The sequence below is a fragment of the Antechinus flavipes genome, chromosome 1 (assembly GCF_016432865.1).
Source record: "Antechinus flavipes isolate AdamAnt ecotype Samford, QLD, Australia chromosome 1, AdamAnt_v2, whole genome shotgun sequence".
NCBI classification, from domain to species: domain Eukaryota; kingdom Metazoa; phylum Chordata; class Mammalia; order Dasyuromorphia; family Dasyuridae; genus Antechinus; species Antechinus flavipes.
The window spans coordinates 552,251,039-552,271,775 of NC_067398.1; the positions used below are offsets into that span (position 1 = coordinate 552,251,039).

Genomic DNA, 20,737 nt, shown 5'->3' on the forward strand with positions numbered 1-20,737 from the left:
ACTTATGATCCATATTGTTTGCAACAATCTCTCTCTAAACTATACCTTTAATAATTTTTTTCACAGAATTTGTTAAATATTGGGTGCAATATGTTTATTATAACAATAAGCAATACTACATGTGTAGTGTTGTATCTTCTTGATACATTTCCCAGAAATAAAAAAAAAAGAACTAAGTGTAAATAATTGAATTGAAGGAAGAAGAAAATAGTGATAGCTCCTAAGGTTTAACTATCATCTCTGCAGATGTCTTAGAAAGTTACCTATCTAGCTCTTATCTCCCTCCTAAGCTTTAATCCTGTGTTTCCAACTGCCTGATAGACATCTATTTCTGGGTGTCCCATAGAAATCTTACACACAACATATCTAAAAGAGAATTCATTTTCTATCCTTTTAAACTTATCCTTCTTTCTAATTTTGCTATTTCTGTCAAAGACATCATCAATCTTCTAGTCACCCAAGCTCCCAGAGTAGGAGGTCTCCATTCCAAATCACACCCTATAGTCAATCCATTAATTGTTGATTCAAGTTCATCAATATCTCTCCTCATTCAACAGCATCTTATTCCAGGTCCTAATCACGTCTCACTTACCTGGACTATTGTAGTGGTCTTCTAATTGGTCTTTCTCTATCTAGCTTTCTCCTTTCTAATTCATCTTCCACATAGCTGCTAACCTAATAGTGCTAAAGCACAGTCCACTCCCCTTCCCCAACAAGAATCTTCCCTTTGCCTTAAGGATAAAATGTAAATTTTGTTGGCATCTAATTCCCTTCACAATTTGATTTTAGAATGATTACATCTTTTTACATACCCCACCACTTTATTCCACCTCTTTTTCATAGTATAAATGGACTGGTATTGCTCTCCCTCTAAATCTCCATCCCTTGCAACCTCTAGCTTCCTTCAAGACTCAAGTGCCATCTCTTTAAGAAGTCATTTTTGTTGCTCCCTCTTCCATTTGATGATAGAATTCTTCCACCAATTCCTTTTTTATGTACACACACACACACACATTCTGTTTTTGCTTATTAAAGATGAGTGGAAAATACAGAGCTATTAAATGCCATCTATTATCTGGGATGGGTGGGTAGGGAGGGTGAGTGGAGAGATGATAAGAACTATTGTAGCTTGTGCCTTCATTTTGATAGGATCTCTTCACAGTCTTTCTTCATTAGATAGACCAAGACACTTACTGAAGAGCCAAAAAAATCTAAAATATTCTTAAAACTGTTAGTTCCCTAGAAAAGTTACAGGATCTAGTCACAGTAGGAGCAAAAGGTTTATATCCTCTTCATAAGCTTTACCTGTTTGTGGGAATTACAAAGCAATAACATCAAACCAGTAGAATAGGGAAAAATATTTATTTCTAAGGTCAATTACCTTGACAGGCAAAAAGCATTTCTCAATTTCAATTTCATTCAGAAATACATAAACCATGCATAGACCAATATGGCCTGCCCCAACATATATTTAACATGGTAAATATAAGGAATAAATTGTTTGAATATAAATATCTATAAAAAAATAAGTACATCACAAAATTTAATTCAACCTCCATTAACCAGTTCCAATAAGGTAAATGATTTTGCTGCTCTAACATATACCCAATTTTCACCTTTTAGCATTTTTCACAAACTCTTTATCAGCACTTTTACAATAAAGAGGAGATTCAGGGTATCAGCTACCTGGTTCAGTGACCTTTTCTCATATGCATCAAATGGAGTAGATCATCACCAAAATGTGATGTCTACTATTGCTCAAACTGGACTTCTAAGAGGCCAGAGAATAGGTTTTATTTGGGAAAGGGTGAGGGAAAGGAAAGCAGGGAGCAATGAGTAAAGGCAAAATAAGGTGATGAAATACTTCTGCAGGAGTGCAATACAGGTGAGGTAGACGCGTATTCATGAAACACATCCTGATATACAGTAGTACAGTTTCTTTCAGTTTTGCATTTTTATGAATTGAAAAAGATTATCTTTGATTTCTAACTTGGGTGTCTCTCCATGGCATGTGTTTCCAATTTATGCATTCCTTGCAAAATCTTCTCATGGAGCTTTGGAGTTTCTCCCTGAAATCTGCCAGACATTTGAGTCAGACACACACTCCCCTTCGGACCCTCTCTTCAGAAGCTCCATCCAAATGTGTTGTCTCCTCTCCTCCTCCTGACAGATGTATCACTAATTAATGTATTACTTATTCTTTGTTTTCTCCCAGATTGGCCCCCAGTCAGCCATCCATTTACATTCCTGGATGAGGAGGAGCAAAGCTTTTCATTGCTAATGGAAGCAGATGAAGACAGATTTTAGGAACTCCTCTACCTTTCTTGGAATGTTTGGAACAAGGATCCACAGTCCCTTGCCAATCTGGAATAAAGAAAGGCCAAAGCAGGGGAGATGCTGCCATGCTTTGCCAGCCAGAGTACATGAAGATGAACCACAGAGATCGCTTAACTAAGATGTTGTCTTCAGACTGTCCCAAATGCTTTGCGTTTGATGTGCACGGTTGTGAGTTACCCTCTTTGCTTTGTGAAGCTCAGCTCTCTGCTTTGCAAGATGAAAGGATGCTTTGATGCTATTACTAATGGCCTCCAACCTGTTAAAACAAAAAAATAAATTTTGTTAACAAAGCTCACAACTAAATCAAGATCAAGGAAATACATCAAATCATCATGAAGACAAAAATCAATCACAATCTCATGCTTGAGCTCTTTTCACCACTAAATTAGAGTAGAAACCTACCACCTCCCCAACAAAATAAGGAAAAATTCTGAAAGTGTCTATTAAAATAGGATCTATGTTATGATCAGAACAGGAAAAAAAAAAAACTAAGGGAAATTAAGTATGAGAAAATCTAGTAAATCTAATAGGAATTAAATATGGGTTTTAAAGGAAACAACATGATTCTTTGTCTCTTTTGTTCATATTTTCACAGGACTTTTTTCAATGGAAAATTCAATTTATCTTTTTTTTTCTCCCTGAGACAATTGGGGTTAAGTGACTTGCCCAATCACTGTGTGACTCAATGCTACATTTAGCTACATTAACAAGTGTTAAATGTCTGAGATCAAATTTGAACTCAGGTCCTCCTGACTCCCGGGCTGGTCCTCTGCGCCATCTAGCTGCCCAGTTTATCTTCAGAAGGGAACTAGTCTTTGCAGTGAAAGGAATAGAATGCAATAGAAGGAAGTAGCTGACAGGAACGGGAAAAAGGACTGTGTCTAGGTAAGACTAGAGCAGATTGTGTCAAAGAAAAAATTTTGCATGTCTAATATTTTATGGAGCAGGGTTAAGAGTGGAGAGCTATTTATGGGTCAGTGTAGCATAATGAATTGTGCTGGGTTTGGGGAAAGACTTGTGTACATTTTAATTCACATTATACACTTATTAGCTCCATTACTCTAAGCAATTGCACTGATCTCTGACAAGTCTCAATTTTTTCATCTATAAAATGGGGATAACAATTGCAACACTACCTTGTGTAAGGGTTTTAAAGACTTAAAGAACTATGTACATGTTACTTTACAAGGCTAGTTTACTTCAGATTGATCCAATGAAGGTTAGTAATTGGTAGGATTTAGTATTGGAATCATAAAGAACATGAGAAGTGGTCCAGTCCAAGTCCCTCATTTTACAATTGAGGAAACTGAGACCTAGAGAGTTTAAGTCTTTCGAATCATTTTGCAAATTGTGGTTCACTTAATTCTGGGCAAGGTATGACTAGTCTTATTTTAAATAAACTGAAAGACTAAAATAATAGGGGTTAAGTTACTAGTAAAAGGCAACAAGAAGTTAGTAAACAGATCAGAAATCCTGACTTCTGGCTGGGGCTCAGTACACTCTGACCATAGAACTTTTTGATACTTAATTTCCAGGAAAAATTCACTTTGACCCTAATAGGGAAATGTAGAACATATGACAGATCTAAAGTGCAGGTTTCTTCTCCAGGGTACATGAAACCCAATGTGAGGAGTTTGGAAATTTCATCATGTTAACGGATTCTGATGTCATTTTAATGGGGCTGGCTGATTTAAATCTTTCCTCCACTCTAGGTCAAGACTAAAGAAGGGAGGGGGAGGGGGAAAGTGAGCAGACTTAGTTTGGATTGACATTGGTTATCTGCCAAATAGTCTTATTTAAAAACAAAAACAACTCCCTCCTCCTTACTAACTCCACACCCTACCTTACCCAGCCCCACCCCCACAAAACAGTATGTTCCAAATCTTACCAACCCTGCCTAATGACTTTATTTTCCTCATGGATGGGCATATGATAACTGCCTCCCTTTGAAAAACCTAAATACATATGACAATAAAAACGGACTCTCTCTCTTAAAATATATACATACATACATACATACATATATATATATATATATTATATATATTATATATATATATATATATTTTTTCCCCTTCAGGGAAACCAGCAAGTTTCCTCACAGGGAACTCAGTAGTAAAACTGAGAAGTGACTACAAGTGTTTCCCATAGCCACAAACGTGCCATGAAGTGGGCAGCAGCTTACATTTATATTCATCATCCCAAAATTAAATGTCAAGATGATTCCTTTGCCCTATATTGGTTACCAAGCACAGATTTCTTCAATTAAGAAGGGTCATAAAAGAACATAAAGATGTTCTTTTGATCTTTGAGGAAAGGACTTTTTCTGTGTTAATGAACATCCTCTCACCTTCTCATTTTTTTCTTGTTCACAAGCTCTTGGTGCACACACTTCAGTCCATCATCAATACAGTCTTTTCCTTTTGCTTCAATCCAGGATTTCTTCAGAGTATTTTGGGCCCTGAAAGAGAGAAAGAAAAAAATTAAAGCAATTGCACTGTCAACTCTGACCCTCTGAAGCTGTTTCAATGCAATAAATACCTTTTTTCCATGGCCAGAATTGTAATATTGGATTGTGGAGAGGTTTGGGTGTCTACAAAGCTGACTAAAAGTGAAAGGTGTTTTTACTCACCAGAGTTCCTTTCCTGCTTGGCAAAAGACCCAGCATTTCTTGTCTTTTTGGCTGGTACATTGGCATCTCTTCCTGGAGTCTGCTGACTTGGTAAGAAGTGAATCTTCTAGGGATCGTTTGGATCGAGAAGGGCTTCCAAGTCCATATGGAACTGTGTGCCTAGGTTTAAAAGAAGAAAAAAGGGGATATTAACACAATTGATTGCCCTCAAAATGTCATGATCTTAAGTAATACAAAGAGCTCATCTGACCTAATAATTTTGGTAGCATAAAGTTACTAATACTAAAGGTTGGACCTTGAGGGGCATGCCAGCTGCTAGCTCAGAAAGTGTACAATGTGGACAATTATTCTACTGATCCTAATATAATACAGCACTTAATGAGGTTAAAATTCTTCTTTCCATAAGTGGTATTTTTTTTTAATCCAAAATTATTAAAAGTCAGCACATAAGTAGCTCTGGTGTCTGTTTCACATTTTCTTACTCTGCTAATGTTCTACACTGATCTTTTTGTCCCTGCCTTGGACTTCTATGAAGCACAACACATGGGATTATAGACCCTCATCAACTTCAGACTTCAGACTGTATAAAACAAACTCTTACCAGAAAAGGAAGCTCTACAACTCTGCCTGAATTATATCCCTATGTGAGAAGTTCCTGCCAGGATATTGGTATTAAATATCTCTATGAGATGATCCTAGTAAGCAGAATATCTAATAGCTTCCAATGTATCCATTTTGAGTTTCACCTGAGAGATGAAACCCTATCCTTAAGAACTATCCCTTTACTCAGGTAATGCTTATTAGGTTTTTCTTGTCATCCCTCAGCCAAACTAGGGCATTGTAGACATTATATTCATTTTTGCTTATAGCAAATAAGGAGGGAATGTATATATTCTTTTAAAATAGTTTTTTTCTAGATGGAAAGAGTTCAGAGCTGAGAGACAGGACACCCAGATTCTAACTCTTATTCAATGCAGTCATTGTGTTGTTTAGTCATTTTTAGTCTTGTTCAACTCTTCATAAACCTTTTTGGGGCTTTCTTAGTAAAAATACAAAAGTGATTTGCCATTTTCTTCTCCAGCTCATTTCACAGATGAGGAAAGTGAGGCAAACAGAGTTAATGACTTAGTTGTCTAAGGTTGAATCTGCACTCAAGTCTTTCTGCCTCTAAAGTCCGAGTTCTGTCCCTTGCACCACCCAGCTGTTCCATAATGCATGGCCATTGAAAAAGCACTTTTTAAGTTCTTGGTCTCAGGAGTAGTAATAAAGTGGAAAGAACCTTTAATTTTGGAGGCAGAGAGCCTGGTTCAAATCCCTAACTACTAGTGTACTCACTGGCCCATTTTCCTCAGCTGTAAAATGAGGGAATTGGATTAAAAAGCTTCTGAGGCCTTGGCCAATTCTAGATGGATGATCCTGGATCTTGGATGATGGTCCTGGCTCTCTTTACAAGTAGAATGCTATGATTTTATATAATTTTTAATGATCATTAGTATTCTTACAAGGGTTAATCATGCCTACAAAACAGATTGAATCTACCAAATTCAGTTCTGAAAACTAATTTCTCAAACCTCAGTTAGTATAATAACTTGGAGAATTTCTTTCTAAGGCACTAACATAAAGTAGCTTATCTTTAAATTTTGCCACAGAGTCCTATATGTATTATACAACTATCTATCCAACTAATAAGTAGGTGGAGCCCATGGCCTAGACTGCCTTATGTTCTTATTTTGTTTTTTAATGGAAGAATAATGTCCCAGGAAAAGCATTAAATCCCTTCAGATGTGTCAACCTCTAGAAACTTAACAAGTAAAAGACAGTAAAGTTTCAACTAGGGCTAGAATGAATGACTAGAGTTACAATGCCCTCTAGAGACTTACTCGGGAGTGTTGATCCAAATGATGTCCAGGTGGCAGAAGTACACACATTCTTTATCCAACAAGGACGAGCAAGAGCAGCGTTTAGAGCGTCGAGGGCGCCAGGGTGAACTGGGAGGTGGATTGACCACACCAGCTTGGGCTTCTGTGCTGAGCTCAGTACCAAAAGCTAAGAGAAAGATAAAGGGGAGAATGGGATTCAGATTCACCGTAGAGTTAGAAATACATAGTATTTTAGAATTCAACTAATATCTAGCTGATTTGAGTGAAATACACTGCTTGGATTTCAGGGGGAAGTACATGAAATGAACTTTTTTTTTCTTTCATCCTTAACCTAAATGCTTTGCTTTGCCTTTATCCATGCTAGCCTTATCAGCGCCTAAAGGCACTATCAGAAATATGGGAAAACAAATGTTGTAAGGAGCTATTTTATGAAGCCTTTTAGTGATCTGAGAAACTTTTCCTGTTGTTAATTTGGGTTTAGGCTAATGACCTTTAAATTGTTCCTAATTTTTAAGAAAGTGTACTTTGTATTCCCATGTACTTCCCTTCATATCCTAATTCCTCTACACAGCAAGTAATTCAAATTACTTTTGTTATACAGCTTTTAGGGACCTACTGACACCAATTTTTATAAAGCAATCATGGTTATCTTTCACTTTACCTGAAATCTGCTTTCTTCTCTAATACAGTTAGAGATTTGGAGGTGAAAGAAGAAGCATTTTGGAAGAGAGGAGACATAAGCTCCATAGCAGAGATTTCAGAAAAGTGTTAAAAAGTCTTATGGGACTGCTGACCTTAGGCTAAACTCAAGAGAAGTTTTGAAGATCTGATCAGCATTCCTAAACTTCTGTGCTTAAAAAAAAGAAAGAAAGAAAAGAAAGAAAGAAAAAGAAACCTGGTCCTAAGTGTGGCTTCTTAGGTGTGTATCTAGACCCTTCTGTCACCTCCTGAAGCATTTTCTCTCCTTGCTTGCTCTTTAGATGGCTTTTGGCTACAGAAACTGACTTGCCCAGCAGATTTCCAATGATCAGACACATGCATGTCAAGATTTTAATTCCTTGTCATCCACTCCCTCTGGTCTGGATCACATAGACAGCAAACCAAACATGCATACAAGTACACACTCACAATCTTAAATCTTCAGGTAACCTAGATTTATCCTATCTCTCTCCCAAGACAAGTGAATAAAACTGTGAATAAAGCTCATGTTGTACCCAGTGCCAAGAACCTGCCAGAAGAAAATCTAAAGTCAATAATGACAAGATTGGAAGAAAGCATCTGCTTTCACCCTGAAACCACCTAGGGGGGTTTATTCAACAGACTATACTCTAGGTGATGTTTCTGCTCATGTGCTCACTGAGTCAGACTTGAACAAAATTCCATAGCTTCAAGTTGAAACACTCTCTCTAATATCATACATGCTGACATGCTAGTGTCAGCAGTAATACTACGCGGTGGTAATATTAAACTTTGGTGTGTTAATGTGCATATTACACATATGTACTATGTTTCAATTTTATCTAGTATTTGAATGTTCTTTAATGCTAAAGACAAGTTCAGCAACACTCCTTTGCAAACAATAAACCCAACTAATATATTGTCATATTCTGCACATATATAACTTATTTATTATTTTTCACTCCAAGATTTGGTAGCTATAGACAATAATTCCCAGACATCTGATTAATGAGCCACAATAGTAAGGATACATGGAGGGAGACAAGCAAGAAAAACATTAAGTGGATAATTAAGTCATTAATACTCAGAAGCTTACAAGCCAGCATGCCTACCTGTGTCTGGAGCTCCTTGGAAAACCACAAACAGCAGGGAGAAAATCATCTGGAAATAATCCATTCTGAAAATACCTCCTCTGCCAACTAAGCTCAAATTAAAACACACAAAAACAACTTCAGTTTAACCCTGAACTACTGCTGATATTCGGACCCCCAAAGTTTTTTTCTTCAATGTTGGTGTCCAAAGAGAGAGAGAGAGAGAAACTTCTGCCTCTGCCGGGAGAGAGGGCAATCCAAAAGGTCTGGAAATTCCGCGATCGTCCAGTGAGCTGTACTAGAAACCTGACGATCTTTTCAGTGACTTCCAGTGCTCATGCAGAAGCCAATCTGGCTTGGACAGCACTCTGCCTCCTTTTTATACTGAACCCCCATAGAGCGAGTAAACAGCTCAGACTTTTTTTTTTTTTTTCTATCCTGAGACAATGTTATTGTGTTATTAGTCACCAAGAGGCAGCAACGTGCGGACCAAGATAAGGCCAGGCTGGAAAGGAAATCACTGCAAACTTCAGAGAGGCAGACGCCGTCTGACAATTCAGGGGCAGGGCTAAGAAAAAGAAAATACCCATTAGAGACCTTTGGTAAACCTGCTGGTGCAGTGTCAGATTCTACTTCCCCTTCACAACGCTGCCAGCTCCAGAGTTCAAGAATCAGACTAGGGAATTAAAAAAAAAAAAAAGTCATGACATTGGTATGAAAAGTATGAGCCACAGTTTAAATGGATTGTATTGTTATGTGAAGCTTTTTTTTAATTGTTATTAGTTTCCCCCACCCCCTTTTTTTGTCTTTCCTGATTTTTAGAACATTTAGGCAAACAAGGAAAGACTTTCACTATCTTTACTCCTCTTTGCCCCAAACCAAATTATAGGGGGAATGGGAATAATTTTTTTTTTTATCCTTTCAATGGCAATGTCAATATAATTCCCTCATCCTCTCCATTTCTTCAGCCTATCCCCATCTTTAATTTTTTTTTTTTTTTTTTGCGTTATAAGAAATGTTGGGAGAGGGAGGTTATTGAAAGTGGTAAGAAGGGAAAGATTTTCTTAAATAATTTTATACATCATTTCAATATCAGTAAATGAGGAAGTCATTTAGATGATTAGGAATATGGTCGGGGTGAAAATCATAGTGTGATATGAAGAACAAAAAGAACTGTTACTTTATTGGAAAGAAGGTAGAAGTATTGAATTCAGAATGACAGAAAGTATTGAGGAGGGCAGAAGAAGATCAAAGAAATATTCCTGCAGGGCTATGATTATTCCAACCAGGGCATTTCTTAATTTCTTTTTGGCACAGGTAGATGAGGAGGGAGGTTGTTTTTTTTTTTTTTTTTTTTTTTTTTGGGGGGGGGGGGAGTTGAAAGAAAAGACAAAAAATTTCCATGCCTGAGCAGAGGAACGAGACAATTCACATTTGAACAAAACTTTCAACTTTTCAAAGGATTTCACAACTATTACCTTGATCAATTGCCTGTGATATATAGTAGATACAGATGTCAAAGACTTTAGAAAGGATACAATGCTAAACACTTTAAGAAATTAATACTTGCCTTTACTAGCCTTTAACCCTGAGAAGAAACTAGCTTAAAATGCAATATGTTATAAGGGGAAGAGGACTACAGTTTGGAGTTGGAAGCCTCCAATTCAGTTTCATTCATTTCCCAACTCTGCCACTTTAATAACTTCTTGAGCCTCAGTTTCTCTGTCTATACAATAAAAGGATGGAACTAAACTACTTCTAACATCCCTTTCAATACCAAGACATGTTTCAATTAGCTTGTTTAAGCACATGGTAATTAATGAGATATTAGGTCCAGGCACTTTCACACAGAGCAGGTTGCCAAGGCTGGTTATTATAAACCCAGAATCTTCTCCCTATCCCAAAATGAAAAATCCTTCTATTGGACATTACTTCCAAGAATTTAATCTTTTATTTATTTTGTGGCTTGTGTGGCTCATCACTTCCCAATTTTAAGCAGCAGAATGGGATTCAACAACCCTATTCCCCCTCATTTTTCTCTTCTAGAAAAAAAAAATTCTCTACCACTAGAAGCCAAAGGAGAAAATTGTTCCCTCTTCTTGGAAGTAATGGAGCCAGAAATAAACCAGTCTTTTGGGCTGTCATTGGGCTCTTGGGGAGTCTCCATGAAAGAGCTCCCTTTATTTCAATAGTTTCAGTAGGAGGTACAAGCAATAGCAAGATCATTTGTTTTGCATTGGAACTTTTTTCTCTTAAATATTGAGGAGATTAAATCCTACTGCCACCTCAGTAAATCAGGGATTAGAAAGAGGAGGAAAAAGGGGAGGGGGAAGAAGTGGAGGAGGAAGAGGAGAAGGAAGAAGTGGAGGAGGAGGAAGAAAAGAGAAGGGTGGGGAGGAAGAGGATAGTGGATCTGGTCACCAGATCCGACTTAAAAACAACTTACAATACTAGATCTTAGGATAAAAAGAAGTTTTCAAAGACATTCAAACTGTGGAATTGGCTCCTATTACTTGAATTCATAGACATGAGGGAACCATTCTTGCTATTTATTTGACCTCTGCCTTTTGCAGAATTACAAAAGTAAGAAAGATCTATCTTGAATTTTTTTTTTAATGACCAAATGGATAAAGTAGGATAGCCTCATAGAAAAAACTATAAAACCTAACAGAAAATTACACACACACACACACACACACACACACACACACACACACACACACACCCTCCACTAAATAGACAAACTGGAAAAATCTTCAGCTTCATTCAGGCTTGAGCTCTTGCTCTCTCCAACCCCATCACAAAATGAGAGAGCATACCACAAAGTTTTTCTGTACTCAAATTTTTATAGTGTTTTAAAGTCTCCAAAGGAATTTCCCAAGCAACAAGGCTTAGAGGTGGGTGGTATTAAGTATTGATATCAAGGATCATAGAATTAGAACTGGCAAGAACTTCCAAAATTATTAAGTCTAAATCTCTAATTTTACACATGAGATAAATGAAGCTCAGAAAAGTGTCATGTTCAAGGTCTCATGGCTAGTGTCAGAATCTAACACTCTTTCCACTAAAAGTGTTTCTCTGAACAGCAATAGTACTTTGCCTCCATGGCTCATGGTATCAAATGATTGCGAACTAGAATGGAGCAAACAGCCCAGAGAAATTAGATTTGCCTGCAGTTACTCAGATTTAAAACAGCAACAAAGCCTGACACTTATAAGGGACTTTAAGATTTATAAAGTACCTGTTTCATACATATTATCTTATTTGATAGATAGGGGTTAGCGGTATGATGTATGCCCATTATATAGTAAAAGAAACTGAGGCTCACAGAGTTTAAGTGACTTGCTGCTGATCACAGAGCTATTATCAATAATTGTAAGAGGAGGAACTAGAAATCTCAGCGTTCCTGACTCGGCGTTCGGCACTTTCCCCTGCACCCCAAGTCTAATGACTTCAAAGTCAGTGTTTTTTTCCTGACAACCAAGCTCTCTGTGCCGATTCTTCCAGACCTGCAGGGTCGATCTAGCCCAGGGAGCATAGCTCCCTCTGAGACCAGGTGGGGTCAGTAGAGAAGTTAGCTGTCATTCCACCTCCAGGAAGCTGCAGCAGCAGCAGCAGCAGCAGCAGCAGCAGCAGCAGCTCTTGACATATTGCCAAGCTTCTTCCACCCACCCTGGCAGACCACAAGCAGAGAAGAGATGACCTAAAATTCCCAAAGTAAACCTCGATGAAACACTTCTAGATAACAAAAGGCCGCTTGTGGAATGCGTTTGGGCAAACACTCCTGTCTTTCACCCCCTGGCACTTTCGGTGCCTTTGCGCCCCCCAGAACTAGGCACTCCCCGGAAACTGCAGCCCCCGCCGAACTCGGCCTGGGAGGCGGTGGGGAGAGGTATCTTCTCCCAGGGTGCAACAAGTCTCCCTTGTCTATTTCTCTTCCCCATCTCTGCCCCCGGAAGGACCAAAAGGACACAGTTCCCAGGTCCAGAGATGAAGCAAAATGAAACCAACCCACATTGCTCCCTGAGCCACCACCTCCCCTGCAGTCTGTGTCATCTCGGGCTCCTTATCTGGGCTATAAATAAACCTCCGGGCCGGGCCAGGGACCTTGTCTCCCGCAGAGGTCTGGTCAGGTCTCGGGGTGCTATCAGAGTGGAACAAATACAGATTTGGCTTTGTGAGGGCTTTATCTCCCCCTCTCCGAAAACATCCCTCCCCTCCACCCAGATGAATCCCGACTTTCCATGAGTGCCCCAGCCCAGGGCCAGTTTCTCTCTTCCGAGGAAGGAGAATCAGCAGCATCCTCCCTCCCCTCCATCCATTGCTCTATCTCTCTCCTCTCCCACCCCCACCACGTCGGGAGTTCCCCAGGTCCCTACAGTAGCCGCGAGGAGGGAGATACTGCCAGGCTGACCGCCGATGCTGCAGCTGCACAACAAGCACCTCTCCTGAGAAGAAGGGGGGGGGGGGGGGGGAGGAGATGTGTGCCAGATTCCAGTCTAACCCTAAACCTGTTTTACAAGCTAGAAGCTCCCGCCCCCTACTCTTCCACCTGAGGGAATGCCGGCGGGGGCGGTGGAGGGGAGGCTGGGAACTGGACGGCGGGGGAGGGGAAGACAAGATGAACCGGACAAAGGAAAAGACACCAAGCTCTTCCTCCCCCTTTGGGACGAGTTGGGAAATAGCTGCTTCCAGTTCTATGCTCTTCTCTGGGGAGGCCCTCGGGGAAGGAAAGGGAGAGGCGAGGATAGGTAAAGAAGGGCATTTTCCCAACAGAAACAATTCACTGTTGCTGTTCTTGCTCTCGCTGTTAAGCTCAGACACTGGAAACTATTTGATAATGTTGTTTTAAATGTATTTTTCTTTGTATCTCTTTCTCTCTATTTATATTTATAGATATCTATAAATATAGCACCCTGAGCCCCGAAAATAGATACTACAGTAGCAAAGTGTCCAGTTTAGCACTCTTTAGCTTTGCTATTTCTCAACTTCTGCGTAATAAAATTTGCAACTTTATCCACCGGGTACATTAGTGTGAGATGTTGTTTTTAACCCAAGCAACATCCATTAGCCTACCTCAACTACAGTAAAGAGAAATGGGGAACCTCACTATAGAAGGCAACTGTGAATTAATATTAAAAACAATTAGCTTACAGATCAAGAACAATTGGGTTGATGCAATTAGCCATATGAAGCAATGCCCATCACTTGCAAAATTCCCAATTGTAGGTTGACTATACTGAGTTTTTATTTCCATGATATGGGATTTGAAAGGCCTTGTTTGTTTTTGTTTTACTTTTTCCCCCAGAAAAGCTTGCTATGATACACCTTCGACATTCTTATATAAACAAATGTCCCAGAAATAAGGATGATTTAACACAGCAAGCATGATGACTATCAAATCAGATATGTCAGCCATATATTTTAAAAATCATACAGTTTGTGCAAACTGTTTTCTTTTTTTGCTAGGCAATTGGGTTTAAGTGACTTGCCCACATAGTAAGTGTTAAGTATCTGAAGTTGTATTTGAACTTAGAAACTTCTGATTCCAGGACCCAGTGCTCTATCTACTGCCACATCCAAGGGCAACTCCATTTTCTTTATACATTCATGCAGAGTGTTTAACATATGGAACTTTTTAGTAAGTTCCCACTAAATGCCCACTAAAAATCAACATCAACATGCCTCATTTCTCTAGGTCTCAGTTTCCTGATCTATAAAGAAAGCACACTTAGATAATATCAAAAGATTTCTTTCAGATCTAAACATCTATCCTCTCATTTCCACAAATCCACCTTGGTCCTTACCAAATGTCTCTTACTACAACTCAGAGATACCTCCACCTTAAAAAGCAAAAGATATAGATGTGGTACCTACCAATACCTTAAACATATTGCCACAGTTTGGGCAGATGAAAGGAAGTAGAAAATATGATACTTGGAAAGCTGAAGAATGGAGGGAGGGGGAGAATGACAGCCAAAGTGGACCTACTCCAAGTTATCATCCCCCAGCCTTCTCCATCATTATATGAAACACCTTTCAAAATGATTTCAGCTTGATTCCATGACTTCTCAAACCTCATTCTTCCTCTCTCTTTCTCTCTCTCTCTCTCTCTCTCTCTCTCTCTCTCTCTCTCTCTCTCTCTGTCTCTCTCTCTCTGTCTCTCTCTCTCTCTCTCTCTCTCTCTCTCTCTCTCTCTTTCTCTCTCTCTCTCTCTGTGTCTCTCTATTTCTCTCTCTCTCTCTCTCTCTCTCTCTCTCTCTCTCTCTCTGTGTGTGTGTGTGTGTGTGTGTGTGTGTGTGTTTTAATTTGAAAGGGGAATGGCATCCAAAACCTAAGAAGAAAATGTCTCTGGTTGTCATCTAGGCTTCTAGCTATTATTCTTTCCACCAACTCTTCTTTGTTGGCTTTCCTTTTCTTCCCCCCAACTCTGGCTTGAATTCCACACTGAAAGTTACTTATTTACATCTTTATAATAAAGATGTTATATTCTTAGACTTCTTTTAGCTCCAAACCTATGAATATATGGTCTCTTTAAGAAGTTAAAACATAAGTTAACTGCATTCCATTAACATAGAAACAATTAAGGAAACATCTAAAATGAAATTCTAATTTTTCCTTAGATTTTAGTAATGAGTTACTGCATAGAGGGGGAGTGGTTATTTATGTAATTTTAAAAAATATATAACCTTCAGTAAATTTAATAGACCTCATATGCTAAGATCAGTATGTAACATATAGATACATATGGTTCTGGCTTTTAGGGAACTTTCATACTACAGCCCACAGAACCTCTAATATTGAGAAACTGGTTTCATTAAATTCCTATATCTCATAGATACATAGACATTAACAAAAATGATCTAAGCATTAGTCTTTCTCTCTCATGCTTATGAGATTGCTAAGATTTGAGGAACAGTTACAGGCAGTCATAGTTTGTTATCTTTTTTTTTTTTTTTTTGTCATTACTCTTTCAAGACTGTTTAAGGAAGAAAAAAGAAAACTTTGAGACAGAAAAACAGGTGATTATTTAGGTATTTGGGGTATCAAAGGAATCGTTTATTTAAGTTATTTGAAGTTATTCTAAATAATGATCTATGTCCAGAGACTAGAATAGGATGGTAAGCAAAAAAGATTTTAGAGAACTTAAGATTTTCTCTTTTGGTTATCTTCATCACCATCAGGTTTTCAAGAGTAAAAGCACATTGTAGTTGTATCTTAGGTAGGGAGAGGTCTTTGATTGCATTCCAGTGCAGCCAGACTCTTTACATAGTTCTTATTTCCTGCTGATGGAAAAGCTCATTAAAAACAGAAATAGGAGGTTTTGGTCATCACTTGTTTCGGTGACACAGAAACATGATGGCTCTGTTGTGCAAACTAGAAGGAAGATGGTTGCTGTTTATTTTTTCCTAGAATTCAGAAAGCTGCTTTTCAGCCAATTCAACAAAGCCTTGGTGGGGAAATGTATCAGTAAAATGAATTTTCACATAAAATCTAAAATTCAGAGATTCTGATTTCACATTTATTTAATATTGCTAAGTTATTTTCCCTATTTATTTGATGATCATGAGTTGGCAAAAAACTGTCTTTCCCTAATTGTCATTTCCAGGATTGGTGTCAAAATAAAATAGAAATGGAAGCCACTAAGCCATACTTATGGATCTCTATGGGTCGATTATTTAACAACAACCAACATTTATATTGCAATTACTATGTGCTAGACATTGTGTTAAGTGCTTTGACTACATGTTATCTGTATTCTTTTGTATTTGTATTTATTTTGCTATTTTATATTTTAATCTCATTATATTTTATTATATTATATTTTAATGTAGAGCTTGATATCTCTGATATCTATAAGGATATCAGAAATCTATAAGGACTAGTATATCTGGTACATGCCATGATGAGGAAAGCAGGAGCATTCATAAGGGATATAGTGGGACTCTGGGTTTGGATTTTAAGGGAAAAAATCATTGGAATGGAAGCTCCTCAGCAAAGACTTTGAAGGACAAAGGACAATGACTTTTTGGTTAGGAAGACTGAGGATATCAGACTTATGAAAAAAAAAATAGATAAAGGTCAGAAATAATAGACTGATTTTTTTAAAAAAGGGACAAGGTGATCAAAAAGGGCGATTTGGTGTAATATAAAAATGCAAACAGGTAAAAGGCAATAAGCATGAAGAAACAAGGACTTTCACATGGAAAAGGGATTAAGATTTTTCTCTTTGACTCCAGAGGATAGAATTAGGATCAATGAGTAGAAGCTGCAAAAGGGCAATTTTAGAGCCTATGGAAGGAGAAATTTCTTACTATTTAGAGGAATCTAGACATGGCATGAGCTGTCTCCAGAGAGAGTAGGTTTCTTCTCACTAAGAGGCCTTCAGGCAAAAACCAGCTGACTACTTGTTAGACATTTTGTGGGGAGACTTCACCATTCAAATAAAAATTGTACTAAATTCAAGTAAAAGTTGTACTATATTTCCTTTTTGGTCCATTCCAATGCTGAGAATCTGTGACACTGATAAAGACTGTAGAATTGAGAATGAAATAAAAAAAAAGAGATGAAAGGAAATAGTGTCCTTTGTAAGTCAAAATAAAGAGCCGCAGCCATAACTGGTAATTTTTGTACCTCAGGGAAGAGACAGGGAATGTGTCAGCTAATAGTGGGGAAAAAGAGAAGAGCAGCTTATCACAAGACCAGACTCCTTCAGATCATTTATTAACTTCTGTTATAATTCTATGAAATCCAAGAAACATTTAAAAAGCACTGGTGATATGAAAATAAAATTTAAAAAATTAGTTTTTGTCCTCAAAGAACTTATATTTTACTAGTCAGGTACTATCTGTAAATAGATACGACAATGTAAGATGATTTGAGAAGAAAGGAAATATTAATAATTACAGGGATCAAGAAAAGTTTGTCATAAGAAGGAACACATGTGCTGAATGTTAAAGGAAGCTAGGGATTCTAAAAGACAGAGATAAGGAGGAATGCATATTAGGAATGGAGACCAATCTGTACAAAGGTCATAAAGGGATGAAATGAGATGTAAGTGCTCAGGTCCAGGCAACAAGAGATAAACCAATTAGATTGGAATGGGAAATGTGTGAAGGTGATAAATGTGAAACAAACCTAGGTAGATTATACCTAGACTTGAAAGGGCTATAATAAATGGAGTGGTTTATTTTTTTCCCCCAAGAGGGAACTAGTTCAGCTAGAGGTGCAGAATGGATTGGAGAGGGTAAACTAGAAGAAAGGAACATCTATAATAGTCGGGACAAAGAGATTGTAATAGAACCTGGAACTAGGGTAGTAGACATGAGAGTAAAGAGGACCCATATAGAGATAGAATCAATAAGACTTAATTGGAGCTCTGGAGTAAAAGTAATGAAAGAGTCAAGGATTTCCTGGGGCTAAGAACCTGAGGAACCGGAAATATAATGTGTCCTCAATACAAGAAAATAATTTTGGAGGAGAAGAGAGTTTGAGGAGAAAAAATATTGCATTCATTCACTTTTGAACATGCTATGTTTAAGACATTAATACAATATCCATGTGGGGTTTTCCAGAAGGCTTAGGAGCTTCATTAGGACTGTAGACGTAAATGCAGCAAGAGATGATAGCTGAAATCATGGGAACTATAATAAAATCATTGAGAGATGGAGGAAAGAGAGAAAAAAAAAAAACAAAAAACAAGAGAACTCAATTCAATTCTTATGGGGCAAAGAATGAGTGATTACCTAGCAAAAGAGTTGAGAGATTTCATGAACAGATTAGAAGAGAATCAGGAAGAGGCAGAGTAAAAAAAGCTGAAGATGAAAATATCCAAAAGGAAGAGGTGGGGTGGTTGACAGTGACAAAGCTATAGAGAAAAAAAGAAGGAGAACTGAAAAAAAAAACTATGGTGTCTAGCAATTAAGAGACCTTTAGTAACCTTGAGAGAGCAATTTCATTTTAATGGTAAAATCCAAAATCAGATTATAAAGGATTAGTGAGTGAGAGAAGAGAAAGTGGAGGCAGACTGTAGATTGTCTTCTTCTAGTAGTTTGGTGTGGAAATGAGGAGCAATATTTAATGATAGCTGACTATTTTAATTATTGTTTTTAACTATAAACACTTTTTAGATTATATGTGGGAATCAGGGACTCCAAAACACTTCTCTACTTATCTATCTGCCTCTCTCTTCTATTCCCATCATCCCTGTGCCCACACAGTCCCAATCCAAATACTTTTTTCCTTCTCTTCCTACTGATGGTGGTCGAGAAAGTCCATCTACAAAGAGGAGATGACAAAAGTAGCCCCTCATTGAGAGCTTCTGTCCATGACTTAGCATAAATGGAAATCGGTGCAAGCGGTAGCAGAAGGGAAATCACAGGATTTCTTCAATATACCTTGTGATCCAGGTATTCATGTCTTCTTTCATTCTTGGTGTGGGGGGTGTATGGGAGGAGAGACAGCCATAGAGGAAAAATAATGAAGTCCCTTGTGAATGGCCACAGATTTATGGCAATGGTTTAAAAAAAAATGTAAAAGTAATAGAGGCCATTTGGAGACTGGCTAATTTCATGTTTTTCCCATCTTTTATGCCCAGAAACCTAGTATCTTTGGAGATCTAAAAATTAGAGACTGAGATTCTGTCCCTCAAGCTCCTTTTCTCAGTTTCCATTAGAAGCACCAAAGGTATTAGTTAAACCCACCACAGATGGGAAAAAGGGGAATATATCTGGCTCAAGCATCCCTCCACACTGGAGAAGGGGTGGTGATGGAGAAATTATATTTTCTAAAATAGCTCAGAGTATTCTACTCTTTAAACTAATCTTCTCTGGAACAAATATTCCTATCCCTCTTGGTTGCAGTTCTGTGGGATAATATGGACAATTGAATAGAAAGCTGTGTAGAAGGAAGCACAAATAGGACAGTATTGAAACCACTTTGTTGAATGCATCATATCCTTTTTTTAAAGAAATGAAGCTATATGGAATTGTGTCATAGTTTCATATACGATTCTCATTTTCCATTCTTCTGTTATATGGAAATGCTCATGTTTGGTACTGTTTATCAAGTACAACAAAAATGTTACATAAAAATAGAAAGAAATAGAAAGTGTAATGGGAAGTGGGATGTAAGAGGAAATTGAAACTAAAGAATAAGAATGACTCAGGAGGCAAAGGGTTTGTAGTTTCTTCAATTTGAATTTTAATAAGGTAGAGATGAGCATAGAGAAATTAACATGAATTCAGGAACTATGAAAAATTGCTGCTTATTACCTAAGAACAAATTATTTTGACAGTTCATTGTATGGGTTATATCTATATTAAAAGGTCTGGATTTTCTTTAAATTAGAAAATATTAAATGAGTGAAAATTTTATTCCATGTTTTGGGAAGCTCATTTTTGGCAATTATATCTTCTCTAAAGGAGTGTTGAGGAGGAAAAAATGGCTCTCTTCAAAATCTTCCCATCTCTTCCTGCCTCTTTAGTGACAATGGCAAATGACAAGATTTGTTCATGAATTCAAAGTCTATTTCTAATTATTTAAGATTTTTCTCTTTGTAAGTATTAGTTTATAGATATCAAGCCTTTATGAGAAACATATTCTTTCTAAAAGAATGATTATCCCCTGACAATTTTATTTTTAAAATCGTATTGGTTGTTATGAAAAAAAAATGGGAAGAAGAGCTAAGCTTCTTTTGAAAGGGCATTTGGATTCATTTTAAAAATTAAATTGAATTTTATGGCATTCAATGCTGGAATTTTATTTTTGTTTTGCTTTGTTTTATGTTTTAGTGGTTCTAAGACTAATTTTTCTGAAAAGTGGCAATATACATATGCTATATGTACTTGTTATTTTTATGAAGATCAGAAGATTCTAAAAGTAAATACTCACTGTTAATGTTATTTAACATTGGTTGACTTTTGAAAATGCCTTAAGAATTAAAGGTAATATAGATTGTAATAGTAAAATTTTAAAAAGGCATTAGATTTTGTTTTCTTCAAAGAATGACACCATCACTGCCACCAAATTATGAAATTACATTAATCCCTAGCCAATACAGAGGAATAACCTTTTTAAGCTAGAGGCGGGGAAAGGGAACACAACTCAGGAAAGGAAGA

At 37.5% G+C, this 20,737-nt stretch overlaps 1 protein-coding gene across 1 annotated transcript; it reads right to left on the reverse strand.

Moving 5' to 3' along the window:
- Positions 1 to 1,343: 1,343 nt before the first annotated feature.
- On the reverse strand, positions 1,344 to 10,361 carry EDN1 (endothelin 1). The gene is made up of 5 exons (XM_051970683.1): positions 8,640 to 10,361; positions 6,850 to 7,015; positions 4,970 to 5,128; positions 4,688 to 4,798; positions 1,344 to 2,593 (listed from the first exon to the last, which is right to left on the reverse strand). The coding sequence occupies exons 1-5, from the start codon at positions 8,701 to 8,703 to the stop codon at positions 2,452 to 2,454; spliced, it is 642 nt and encodes a 213-aa protein (XP_051826643.1). The 5' UTR covers positions 8,704 to 10,361; the 3' UTR covers positions 1,344 to 2,451.
- Between the last annotated feature and the right edge of the window lie 10,376 nt (positions 10,362 to 20,737).

What these genes read in the sequence shown, in the direction of transcription:
- EDN1 (XM_051970683.1), bottom strand. Translation starts at nt 8,703, where the DNA reads ATGGATTATTTCCAGATGATTTTCTCCCTGCTGTTTGTGGTTTTCCAA. An exon ending in CCAAGGAGCTCCAGACACAG is followed by an intron (nt 7,016 to 8,639) that starts GTAGGCATGCTG and finishes TCTTTCTCTTAG; the next exon opens with CTTTTGGTACTGAGCTCAGC. An exon ending in CAAGCAGGAAAGGAACTCTG is followed by an intron (nt 4,799 to 4,969) that starts GTGAGTAAAAAC and finishes TCTCTCTTTCAG; the next exon opens with GGCCCAAAATACTCTGAAGA.